General features: G+C 41.8%; 1 protein-coding gene across 4 annotated transcripts; it reads right to left on the minus strand.

Moving 5' to 3' along the window:
* Positions 1 to 6,751: 6,751 nt before the first annotated feature.
* Positions 6,752 to 11,241, minus strand: LOC148875670 (uncharacterized). 4 transcript variants are annotated; one of them, XM_088984702.1, is made up of 6 exons: positions 11,000 to 11,135; positions 10,459 to 10,881; positions 10,228 to 10,362; positions 9,985 to 10,092; positions 7,551 to 7,951; positions 6,752 to 7,476 (listed from the first exon to the last, which is right to left on the minus strand). In XM_088984702.1, the coding sequence occupies exons 5-6, from the start codon at positions 7,668 to 7,670 to the stop codon at positions 6,871 to 6,873; spliced, it is 726 nt and encodes a 241-aa protein (XP_088840828.1). In that variant the 5' UTR covers positions 7,671 to 7,951; positions 9,985 to 10,092; positions 10,228 to 10,362; positions 10,459 to 10,881; positions 11,000 to 11,135; the 3' UTR covers positions 6,752 to 6,870. The 4 variants fall into 4 exon arrangements, with proteins under 4 accessions (XP_088840828.1, XP_088840810.1, XP_088840835.1 ...); XM_088984684.1 differs by having other exon boundaries at positions 7,551 to 10,092; positions 10,459 to 10,798; positions 11,000 to 11,241; XM_088984709.1 differs by having other exon boundaries at positions 7,551 to 7,913; positions 10,459 to 11,077.
* Positions 11,242 to 12,922: the final 1,681 nt, after the last annotated feature.

Below are 12,922 nucleotides of genomic sequence, written 5' to 3' on the forward strand. Positions count from 1 at the left end.
ATTCCAACAAATTTGGGACAAATGAACGATTCTTATTGGGTAACCACAAAAGTCATAGCACAAAGGAATTGATGAACAGATCCAGGCTCTCAAATTTCAACCAATCAAGGTGTAAAATGGGCCTTGCCGGCACGGCTCGAGGGCAACTCGTGCAAAGTGCAGGCTGTGCCGCCCTCCTCTTGGATTATTTGGGGTCGGCCTGGCACGGCCCATGGCCTAAGCCCATTTAGGCTCGTGCCGTGCCGTAGGCCGAGCTTGCCTGTGGGCCAAGCCTTGGGCTAGGCCAAAACTATTTATTTAAAAAATTGAAAACAAAAAATTTAAAATTTTAATTTTATATGAATTTTGATGTATACAATTACTTATATATAATAATTAAATAAATTAATATAATAAAAATGCAAATATTTATTTATTTTATTAATATATTATTATATAATTAAAATTTATAAAATATAATTATTATATATATAAATATATAAACATATATAAACATATATAAACATATTATATATAATAAATAAATAATATATGGGTCGTACCATGGGCCAAGGGCGGCACAACCCGATTTACACCTCTACACCAAGGTCCAAAACAAACAATCAGCAATGCCAAGTGCCCAAGTTCAAAACAGGATACTGAACACACACTAGTTTTGCTGCTTGGCATTGTAGGGTAAACCTTCTATGCTCAAGAATTTTATCTCTCTCTCAGCTTCAAAACAAATATAAAGCATGAGACTCCATGGAACTACCAAAAGAAAAAAACGTATTTAACCTTTATTTAATTTGATTATTGTAAAATTATACAAGATGAACATTGAAACTGATCACTAGCCCGGACTTCTCACCAGATATTTTTCAAAGAAGCTATGATTATGAAGATAAAGTGGTGGTTATGATGAAATGGGGGTGGGATTCCTATATACTCGAATAAGCGGGCAATCTTTTGACATGGGTCATCAAATTATCTTAACGAAATTAAGCCCAAAAGAGTGTTGGGTTGTCCTCCTCATGAGATGGGACCCACAACAAATAAGAAAGACAAATGAAATAAAGTGAAAGACAACGGTAAAATCAACAAAATGAGCCTTTTGTATCATTTGGCTTGTCTGGCAAGCCAATACATTGTTGGTGTCCAACGAATTGGGAGAGCTCACACTCTCCACTCTCACAACTTCAACAGCTCTCTAGGAGACAATAGGGAACAGAAAAAGGTTTTGAGAATAAGTTTTTTTGGGAAGAAGAAAGAGATTTACAAGGACTGAAACAAGGAAGAGAAATCCGTTTTTCAGCATCTCTTCTTGCTTCCATTGATGTATTTCCGCCTTTGGTGAGAGATGTATTATTTGTTATTTACTCCATTGATGATTTTGTTGTTGGAACACAAGAGTTTTTCTTGATGTTCATCATCTAGTTCTGACTAGATAGAAAAACATCATATCCCATTCTCATTGTTGATAGTGGATGATTTGGACTTCGGTCCCATGGTTTTACCCTAACATTGAGGGGGTTTTCACGTAAAAACTTGGTGTCTATTGTTGCTTGCTCTATTTTTATTATTCATTTTTATTAAGCATACTTGTTATTTATTGTTTTGGATATCCCTGATTTGCACAAAGAAAAGTATATGTGATTTTTTCCAACAAAGTGATATCAAAGCTCTTGGTTCTTGGTTCTTGTGCAAATCATGGAAGGAAATTCAGTTAGGATGATTTCATTGAATGGAAGCAATTAGTCTCTTTGCAAATCAAAGATGAAAGATATGTTGCTCTCCAAAGACTTATATGCACCATTGAAAGGTGAACAAGGCAAGCCCAAGGATATGTCAAGTAACCAATGGGAACTTCTTGACTTGAAAGCCGTTGCATGCATTCGACAATGGTTGGATAATAGCATTTATTATCTTGTGGCAAATGAAACTTCAACCGTTTCTGTTTGGAACAAGTTGAAAGAGTTGTATGAGAAGAAAACCATCGACAATAAGGCTTTCTTAATACGAAAGTTTGTAAATTTGAAGTACAAGGAGGGTTCGTCCATTACCGAACACTTGAACCAAATGCAAGATGTTGTAAATCAGTTGGCTTCAATGAAAATGGTGTTGGATGATGAGATCCAAGCCTTATTGTTACTGAGTTCATTGTCAAAAAGTTGGGAGACTCTTGTGGTGTCTCTTAGTAACTCTGCACCCAAAGGAAAAGTCATAATGAGTATGGTAAAAAAAGAGTTTGCTCAATGAGGAAATTAGAAGAAAATCATTGGACAATAATAAATCAGATGCACTTCTTACAGAAAGGCATGGTAGAAGTCAAAGGCGAGGTCCATACAACCGTGACAAGTCAAGAGGTAAATCCAAGTCAAGGAAAGACATCACTTGCCATTCTTGCAATAAGTCGGGGCACTTCAAGAGAGAATGTAGAAAATTAAAAAGTGGCAAAAAGAAAATGTGAAAAGAAAGAAGGAAAGGAGACAACTGCAATAGTTTCAGATAGTGAGGTTATGATTTTTGCAGGATGAGAAGAGTCTTGTTTTAGTCTTACATGCCAAGACACAGATTGGATTATTGACACCGATGCGTTATACCACTCTACTCCACACAAGGAACTGTTTACTACTTATAAATCAGGTGATTTTGCAGTGGTAAAAATGGGTAACAACTATACAAAAATTTGTGGGGTTAGATGATGTACAAATAAAAATCGATGTTAGTTGTAAATTGGTTCTCAATGATGTGAGGCATGTACTGGACCTTTGCTTCAGCCTAATTTCTACAGGAAAATTAAATGAAGAAGGCTACAGCAACAATTTTGGTGAAGGAAAATGAAAGTTCACCAAAGGATCTCTTGTAGTGGCAAAGGGGCAAAAATGTTGTACTCTTTACAGAATGAAAGCTCAATTATGCAAGGGGCAGTTGAATGTTACAGAAAAATACTCCTCCAACCTATGGCATAAGCGGCTTGGACACATGAGTGAGAAAGGACTTCAAGTTCTTGCCAAGAAACAACTCCTCCCGGACTTGAAAGGTACGCATTTAGATTCATGCGTTCATTGTTTTGCTGGTAAACAACATAGAATTTCTTTTCAAATAAATCCTCCTCATAGAAAGTAAAATGTTTTAGAATTGGTTCATTCTGATGTATGTGACATGAAAGCCAAGTCTCTTGGCGGTGCCTTTTATTTTGTTACATTCATTGATGATGCATCTAGTAAAGTATGGGCATATACCATGAAACATAAAAATGAGGTCTTGGAAATATTTAAACATTTCCATGCTAGAATTGAAAGAGAAACAAGAAAACTTCTTAAATGCATCCGTACAGACAATGGAGGTGAATACATTGGTCCATTTGAGAAATATTGTAAAAGCAATGGTATTCGGCATGAACAGCCAATTCCCAAGACTCCACAACATAATGGTGTGGTTGAAAGGATCGCACTATTGAGGAAAGGGTTAGGTGTATGCTTTCACATGCTAAATTACCAAAATCTTTTTGGGGGGAGGCAATGCGTACTACTTGTTACATAATTAACTTATCTCCTTCAATTGTTTTGGATGGAGATGTGCCAGAAAAGGTATGGACAGGGAGAGATGTCTCATATGACCACTTACGGGTGTTTGATTGCAAGGCATTTGTGCATATTCCCAAAGATGAAAGGTCCAAGCTTAGGATGGATCTTGTTGACAAAGAGAAGACCGCCTTCATAACTGAGCTTGGGTTATACTGTTACAATGTCATGCCCTTCAGATATAAAAATGTTGGGGCAACATTCCAACACCTTGTAAATAAGATTTTTGAGTTGTTAATAAGCAATAAAGTAGAATGCTATGTTGATGACATGGTTGTGAAGACCCAGTTTTCAAGTTCTTTGTTGAATGATTTAAAAGATGTTTTTCAAATTTTATAAAGATATAACATGAAGTTGAACCCGAATAAATGTGTCTTCGGATTCACTTCGGGTAAATTTCTAGGCTATATAGTCAACAGACGTGGCATCAAAGCCAGCCCAAACAAAATAAAAGCGATTCTAGACATGAGAGCACCCCGGAAAATAAAAGAGGTTCAGAGACTCTTCGCCCATACTTTCAGGCCCACACTATCATCGTTCTCACCAACAAACCCTTGAGGTAGATTTTGCTCAAGCTCGAGGTGTCTAGGAGATTAACGAAGTGGTCCACTGAGTTGAGCAAATACGATATTCGGTATGAGCCTCGACCAGCAATCAAAGCTCAAGTCTTGGCCGATTTTGTAGGAGAATGCACATTTAGCACAATGACCCCCGAGCTGATCGAGCTCACTCACACGATGGAAGCTTCAACTAGAGCAATGCCAGTCCCAGTTATAGTGGAACTGACCTGGGACGAGGAGCCTTGGATCCTCCACGTCAACGACTCATCCAACCAATAGGGAAGCGGTGCAGGATTGATGTTGTATGACCCAAGTGAAGTGGAGTTGGAATATGCTCTCCGGTTCGGATTCGAGGCATCGAATTATGAGGTAGAATATGAAGCACTAGTCGTCGGGTTAAGCTTGGCAAGGGAAATGAAAGAAAAACACCTCATCATATGTAGCGACTCACAACTAGTGGTTAACCAAGTCATTGATGAGTAAGAAGCCTGTGACCCCACTATGGCAACTTGGCTAAAATCAGAGAGATCTTGCGCAGCTTCGTCTCCTGTTTATCAAACAAATTCCGAGGTCTGAGAACGCTGATGCCCTGTCGCGACTAGCTGGCATGAGCAGCAACACCATGCGAACTGTGTACATAGAGGACTTACCTCAGCCCAGCATTATTGGGGGTTAGAAGTGGTTGCTCCCGTATCACAAGCGGAACTGAGCTGGATCGACCCACTCGTAAATTATCTGCTCCACGGGACCCTACCTCCAGAACACAATGTGGCTCGAAGGGTAGAGTGCTAGTCAGTTAAGTACGTCCTCATAGACGGACAACTGTATAGAAGATCTTTCACGCTCCCTTACCTACGTTGCTTACGACCCTCAGAAGCTGAGCATTTACTTCACGACACCCATAAAGGCTTGTGCGGCGGACACTTGGGGGGTATAGCTCTATCACAAAAAGTGTTAAGGGAAGGCTATTATTGGCCCACGATGAAGGTAGATGCACTCGAGCTTGTCAAAAAGTGTGATAGGTGTCAGAGGCATGCCAACATTCACCATCAACCTGCTGTTAATGTGAAATACCTCACTAGCCTGTGGCCTTCACACAGTGGGGAATCGACATCCTTAGTCCCTTCCCACTAGCAACAGGGTAGAGGAGGTTCTTGGTTGTAGTAGTAGATTACTTTACGAAGTGGGTGGAAGTCGAACCCTTAGTAACGATCACAACCCGCAACATACAGAATTTCTTCTAGAAAGCATAATATGTCACTCGGACTAACTCGAGTGTTGATATCCGACAATGGGAAGCAGTTCAAAGATATTAAGTTTCAAAATTGGTGTGTTGAAATGAGGATTCAACAAAATTTTACCTCAGTGGCACACCCCTAGGTGAACAAGCAAGCATAAGTGACTAATAGAGCGATACTTCATAGATTGAAAGCTCCCTTAGCCCGAGCCAAGGGATTGTGGGTGGACAAACTGCCTAGTGTCATTTGGGCCTACCGAACTACTATTAAGACTGCGACGGGTGAGACCCCTTTCAGCCTCATGTATGGTACAGAGGCGGTCATCTCGGCGAAAATAAAGGTTTCCACATTACGATTGGAGGCTTATAATGATGAGACAAACGATGACGAGCTCCATACCAACCTAGACTTGATAGAGGAAGTACAAGACCTGGCTTGCATTTGGACCACAACTTACCAACAAAGAGTAGCTCGGTACTATAATGCCTAGGTCAAAAAATGACACTTTCGCGTCGGCACCTGGTTCTTCAGAAGGTTATGGTACCTGAGCTCGGCATTGGCAAGATCAGACCCAATTGGGAAGGTCCATATCGAGTAAAGTGGGTATTCAGGGAAGGCACATATGAGCTCGAGACTTTGGAAGGGAAGCAGGTACCACGAGCATGGAATATCGATAACCTAAGAAGGTACTAGTTATGAACTTGTAACTCAAAGGCAAACTTTCTTCAAGTCTATGTGACCACCGAACTGGTCAAAAAAGACGGCTGACTAGAGAGAGGACTGCGAGTCACTCCCAAAACCCTAAGGGCTATGGTGCCAAGCTGACAAAAGACCTTGGCACTACGACAAGTCCTAGTCACCTCTTTTGCATAGGCAGACAAGTCCTAGTTGCCTCTTCGGCATAGGCAGACAAGTCCTAGTCACCTCTTCGACATAGGTGGACAAGTCCTAGTCACCTTTTCGGCATAAGCGGACAAGTCCTAGTCTTAGTCGCCTATGAGGCATAGACAACTCGAGTGCAAACCCTACGGTATCTAATTCACCTCGGCATACAACAATGTAAGTTTAGTCCTACATGGAGTCAAGCTCGTTAGCTCGGCACTTAGGGATAACCAACACTTAGGCAAATAAGTGACCCAGGCATTGATAGATCGGGTATGTACCCTATAGTGTCTGATCTTTTTGGCATACAATGGAAATTAGATCATTCCTACTAGTGTCGAGCCCACCAGCTCAGCAACAATCTATACTTAGAAAAAAATTCACTCCAAATTGGTTTAACTCACCAGCTCGGGGGAAACCTATACTTAGAAAAAAGTTCACTCCTATTTGGTTTAGTTTGCTAGCTTGGGAGTAATCTACACTTAGAAAAATTTGCACACAAAGATTGTAAAACACTTGTATTTCATTGATATAGAACTTCAAGTACAAAAGAAAATACTACAACCTAGCTCGGAGGCCCGGGATATACATTGTATGTAGGGGAGTCCAAGAAAAGAGGCACAACTAAGCATCAGATCTGACAGAATCCCCTCCAGCAGGTAGGTTGGTTTCCATGTGGTCCTCCTCCACGTCCTCTCGGCCTGCCTCCCCTAACGGCCTCGCCTTGAGAATTTCATCGTCACTCTCCCCTTTAGAGGAGTTGGGTTCCTCGTTAGCCTCCTTCGCCATCTCAAGAGTGACGGTGGACATGGAAACAAATCCGAAGTCGAGCTCGGGAAACTTCCGCCACATCAGCCACTTGCAAAGCTTGAAGCCTGACCGATACGAGTTAGATCCATACTTGACCTGGAGTTCGTGAAACTCAGGGGACTCCATGAACTCCTCGACGGAGATGGCGGTGTCAAAGATCTCGATGTGCTCCTTGATCATTGCCTTGAGGTTCTCGTTCTCCCAAAGGAGAGACTCCTTCTTCCCTTTGAGTTTCTTCTTCTCCTTCGTCAGTATAAGGATCACCTCCTCCTGGATCCGAGTTCCCTTCTTGGCTCGAAGAACATCACCTCGAGCTAAATCCAGTTCGCGATAAAGCTTTCGAGCGTTTTCTTCGGACTCTCGGGCTCGCTTCAAACGGATCTCAGACTGGTAGACGAGTGAATGGATAGCGGAGTTCACCTAGAAAATAAAATGCAGACGTAAGTACCATTAACAGAAGAATAGAAAAGTAAACAAAGGGGCAGGTTACTCACCACCATACAGTAATTAGCCGCTCTTCCTTTGAGCTGACTCGTTGGCATGTTAGCCCATTCCGCGACCTCCGCAGGAAACACAACATCCTTGCTCTTAAGAATCCCGAGCCGTAGAGTCATTATGCTCTCCTTCGGGGGTTAAGGCTCAGGCACCGAAGTACCCTTAGGCTCACGAGGCGGGGTCCCCTCGTGTTGGTCTTCGTCCAAGTCAACAATTGGAGGCTGGGGGCGAACCTCCTCCTTCGGGAGCTCGGCCGAGATCGGCTCTGGCATAGCAACCTCGGGTTGTGCAAGAACCGAAGGACTGACCTCCTCCCAACGGGACCTCTTCGAGGCCTTTCTCTTCTTTCCCCTCTGAACACTCTGCAAAAAGTTAGCTACATCAACACCCATCATAGCTTCTACAAGAGAAAAGAAAAAAAAGTTAGTCACGAACTCAAGTATGTGGAAAAATAAAAAAGGAAAAGTGATGTGTGTGTCGAGGTGGAGGCCTACCAGGAGGACTCAGCACAACTCGTACAAGTTTTTCCTTAGCTAGGAAATCTTTCATTTCAAGGCCGAGGTGCCTCCAAGAATTAATGATTGCCCTAGTCTCAGCATCTAGTCTCACTTCAGGGTCCTTAATGGCCACTCACCAGTGAGTCGGGAATGACCACCCCTCAGGATTCCGAACAAAGAAACACCTCCTCTTCCAAGTCGATTCTTTGTTCAAGTTACCAAACATAACTTTGAACCCAAGGCAAGGGGAAATATAATAGCTCTGTCGGGTGTCCCCGTGCAGGCAAGAAGAGTTCTTCTTGATGGAGTAGATCAAACTAAAGATGTCTAGGGTAAGAGGTCGGTTATACTCGTGGAAAAGTGAGATCGTGCCAACAATGGTTCAAATGGAGTTTGGGTGTAACTGGTCAATGGTGATGTCGAAGAACTTATTAATTTCTATGATGAAAGGGTAGAGCAGTAAGTGCAACCCAACTACGAGCTGCTCCTCAAAAACCGTGAGCTCATGGTGACCGTGAACCCAAGGGAGTACTGAAGGTAAGGGCATCGGGAAGACGGTAACGGGCTACCAAGAACAACAATCTATCTGAGGTCATTGTGGAAGGGTCAAAGTTGTCTGGATCCCAACCCTGAGAAGAAGATGGGACCTCCTCTCCGAAGGTCGGTTGCTCTACCCGAGGTTCAGGTTCCTCAGGCCGAGAAGGCCCGATGTCGGGTAAAGGTGTTTCCCCTAAAAGGTGTAAAGAGGAACTCTCTAGTGAAGAGCTAGCCTCAGCGGTGAGAGCCGAGGACCGCACCTCGACACCCTCAGACTCACTAGAATCACTAAGTAGCCTATCTATGCTAGCACTAAACATATTGGATAGGAAAAGGAAAGGGGAGCAACTAATGAAAGAAGACAAACTCACCAAAAGGACGACAACGACCTCAGACACAAAGGGAAGAGTGGTGAGTTGAAGGACTTTGACACGATCTCAAGAGATCTCAATTACACGATTTATGGCAAAGATAATGGGCGCTTTGGCCCCTTATTTATAGTCCACCACATCCGGCAATCAATGACTAAGACCTGTATGATCCGACGGCTCCAATTAAAATCGACTATATGCTACCCGAGGACAAAATCGATTGAGCTTGCCCTTTGGCGTTTGCCGAATCTATAAATAGTGTGACGTCTGCGAATGCTCGAGATGCGACCTGGGTCATTTCATGGTTGAGCCAGATGGTTGAACAGGCCCAACCAATGGTTCGCCCTCCAAATTGACTAGACCTTGCGCCAAATCCACCTGGACTCTTCATGAACTCCCCGCATCGGGTTAGGACCCCTAGCACGAGGAGTGATGGGACAATTGATGAAGGGTGATTTGGCACGACCTAGAAAGAAGGGGACACATAGCGCGATCTAATTGAAGGGTGACAACTCAGCCAGGAAAGCCTAGTTCACAACCTTCGGAGTTTGGGTATTTAACCACCTCGGCCCAAAAAACCACCTCGGTGTAGAGGCACCTCGACACCCAATCCAGTTCGGGACTAAAGAATCGAAGTGCTAGCTCGGAGCTAATGAGCTGAAATGCCACTTAACCGACTCCAAAGGCCTCTCCAACAGATCCTAAATTTCTCGAGATCACGATGAACCAATAGATATCGGATTTTCCGAGATCACGATGAGAATTCGTCCCGGCTCCGCTTGCATTGGAGGTAAGCGATAAACCTTATCAACATATACTCCCCTTCAAAAACGGAACAAACCTCATCTCCACAGCCCGGAGATCCCATAGCTCTTTCGTAAGGCCCACGACTACTCCAATATATAAAGGCATGAAACCTCAAGGCAAAAAGTACGCCTGATTATTTTACTCACTAACACTCAAGTTCTCAAACATTCAACTCGCATTTATAGCATAAAATAATGACTTAAACATCGGAATGATATTACCAGATTCTCTAATCCACTGTTTTGTATAACGGTGGATTCTTTAGTCCTATCAAGCTGGCCGAGAAAATGGAGAAAGCACGGTGCCACTAGATTGTTCGTCAACACTGCCTGGTCACGTGGAAGGTATATACAAATTACAGGAATTCAATTAGGAATTAATACTCAAGCTGGTATGTTGAAGACTGAAGAAAAGTATAAAAAATAATTGACGAAAATAGATGCAGCAATTCTCAGATAACATACCGGCGGCGAGAAACACTCTCTCCCTCTCTCTGTAAAACCTTTAGATGCGGCAATTCTCAGATAACATACCGGCGGCGAGAAACACTCTCTCCCTCTCTCTCTAAAACCTTTAGATGCGGCAACACTCTCTAAAACCTTCAAAGAAAATAGAGATATTGCTGAATGTTAGGAGAAAAGAGAAAACAAAGAGAAGTCAGAGACAAAATAGGGAGAAAGCGAAGACTTTATTACCGGCGGCTGCTGCTCCTCCCTCCGCTCAAGAAACCTCTCTCCGGTCGTCGCTGGACTGGTAGATCCGGGTGTTCTCCTCTGAGGCAGCGAAAGAGTGAGGAAGAAGATTCATCTTTGGTGCTTTAGGTTATCGAGTGAGGAAAAAGATCCACTTTTAGAATGGTAGATCCGGTTGCACCAGATCAACACCACTAGACAACACATCAGCACCCACATCGGATCCACTTCAGCAAATCGTTTCATGAAACGCCCAGCCGTGGGGGGAGGCGATCCTTCTCCGCCGCTTTCAATTTGAATCCTCTGTTTATTAGAATCCACCTTGGGCCTCGGCTTTGCCTTGCTGCAACACAATCCAGCTTTTGGGTTGGGTTGTAAGAAGAAATAAGAAAAGCCCTCTCCTTTCATTCATCGATGACATCAGAGCTATATATGCAAATTTGGTGTTATCGATTACTCTAGCTGAGACAAGTAACTGAATTTTGAACAAACAATTTCTTTCCCTATAAAAGAATTACAGCATATAATAATATATAGGAGCAACCTGTTGACGGTTGGAACCTTGTATTCGTATTTGCAAGCGACTCAACCTGCCCCAGAAAGATTAAAAACATAATTGAGTGCAGCGCGGACGAAATCAACTCACATTTCTTTACAAGAGCAAAATTACAACGGTGGTGATTGGAAATTGGAATTCATCAACGCTGCACTCAATGATGCTTTTCCGATCTGGGTGCCTTCAAACTCCAAAGCATGTTTCTCTCTGTTTGGAATCCTCATGAACTCCCTGTCCCCATTCCCCAACTTAGTTATTATAGGGCAAACAGCTTAGAAGAAGAAGAAGAAAGAAAGAAAGAGGAAGTACATTCACATTCAAATGTATTGACATGGTTGCTCCCTTTGAATGTTGAATTGTATTCCCTTGTACTGCCAATTTATATATAGTAAGTAGGTAGTACATAGATAAAAAGGGAAAAAGGAAGAAAAGATAAAAACTTCTCCCTCCGCATCAGACCCGGACTGGTAACTTACTTCTATATCGACCATAGAATTATAGCTCATATATATATATATATATATACTGCTGCTCATTACTGTAAGTTTTTCATCATAAAGTGTGTGAGGAGGCGAATTTTATCACAAATTCTTTAAATTATATTGGGATTTATATAGCATCCAGAGAAACAGAGTGAAATCTAAAACAATCGAGTTCAGTTGAATGATGCTGATTTTTGTCACGTGGGTGTCTCAGGTGGAACGTGGAAGTGGGATACAAATTCATTTGATGTTGCTTCTAGATGTCCACTTTGGCGTATTCATTTGTGTTCACAGGGGATGATTATATTCTGAATTTGCTTCTCACAAAAAAAAAAAAGAAATCAGAGAATTTACCAAGCTAGACAACATTTGTACTTGTTGATTGTACTGGATAGTGTACTACCTATCCAACACCACGTTACACACTAATTCTAATTCTGACATTGAATGGTTCGTCCGTGCAGGCACCTTAAGCCACATGCGGCATGCGCGCCCACCTCCTTTTTCACAGGGATTGTCAAGGAACGGGTCAGTTGTTAATCTGTTAGACTGTCCGAAGCTGTGTGTCACAAATCACATTGTTTGACGTTTCTTAGGGCTCCAAATTCTATTATTTTTTAATTGGATAAAATATAAATAATATTTTAATTTTTTTAATATATATATATATATATAATATAATATTAATATAATATTTAATATCTAATTAGGGTCGGGGCAGGGTGAAAACTACACTCCCCATGCATCACCCATCCCCAATTGGCAATATTAATCTCAATCCCCTTTTTTTACCTTGCTAAAAGAATCTCCATCTGCTTCCCCAACACAATAAGGTCGAGAGGCCGGGTACACGACCCTAATAATGCAATTTCCCATTACATGTAAAGCCATTTTCATTATATTTACACATTTGTAATATTGGCACATCTATTATAAATTGCCACCTGAAAGTGTTCTTGTTGGAAAAACTACATAAAAGATCTGAACACCCCCTCCCCCAAAAAGAAAAAAAAAAAAAAAATTCCACCAATTTAAAATCCAGTCCTCCAATCACTTAACATTATTGACCATGGAAAAGTATAATATAAATAAGTTTATATAACCAATCAACTGGTATGATATCATAAATTACATGGAAGGTATTTTGGAGAATTAAACGGTTGTCATCCCTTGTATTGTTGTTTCTTTGGCGCTGTCTACATAATATGCTTCCATTTCGTTGGTTGCAAAGTCTCTTGAGATTGCAGCTTTTTGTCCACTTTGTAATTCTCAAGATGAAACATTACAACATCTATTTATTGATTGTGATGTATCACGAGCTGTCTGGTTTGGTGCTCTAGGTGTTCGGGTGGATTCTGGTGAAGCTATTTCATTGCTTGATAGGTTAGACATTTGGGCTCAGATAGATGATATTACACAATCTTCTTAT

The sequence above is a fragment of the Nelumbo lutea genome, chromosome 1 (genome assembly GCF_056320005.1).
Source record: "Nelumbo lutea isolate HS-2025 chromosome 1, American lotus-T2T, whole genome shotgun sequence".
Classification (NCBI taxonomy): Eukaryota; Viridiplantae; Streptophyta; class Magnoliopsida; order Proteales; family Nelumbonaceae; genus Nelumbo; species Nelumbo lutea.

Excerpts from the sequence above, each read along its gene's own strand:
- LOC148875670 (XM_088984684.1), bottom strand. The coding sequence starts at position 7,670 with ATGACTCTACGGCTCGGGATTCTTAAGAGCAAGGATGTTGTGTTTCCT. Across the intron at positions 7,477-7,550 it reads CGGCTAATTACTGTATGGTG|GTGAACTCCGCTATCCATTC; the intron begins GTGAGTAACCTG and ends TTTATTTTCTAG.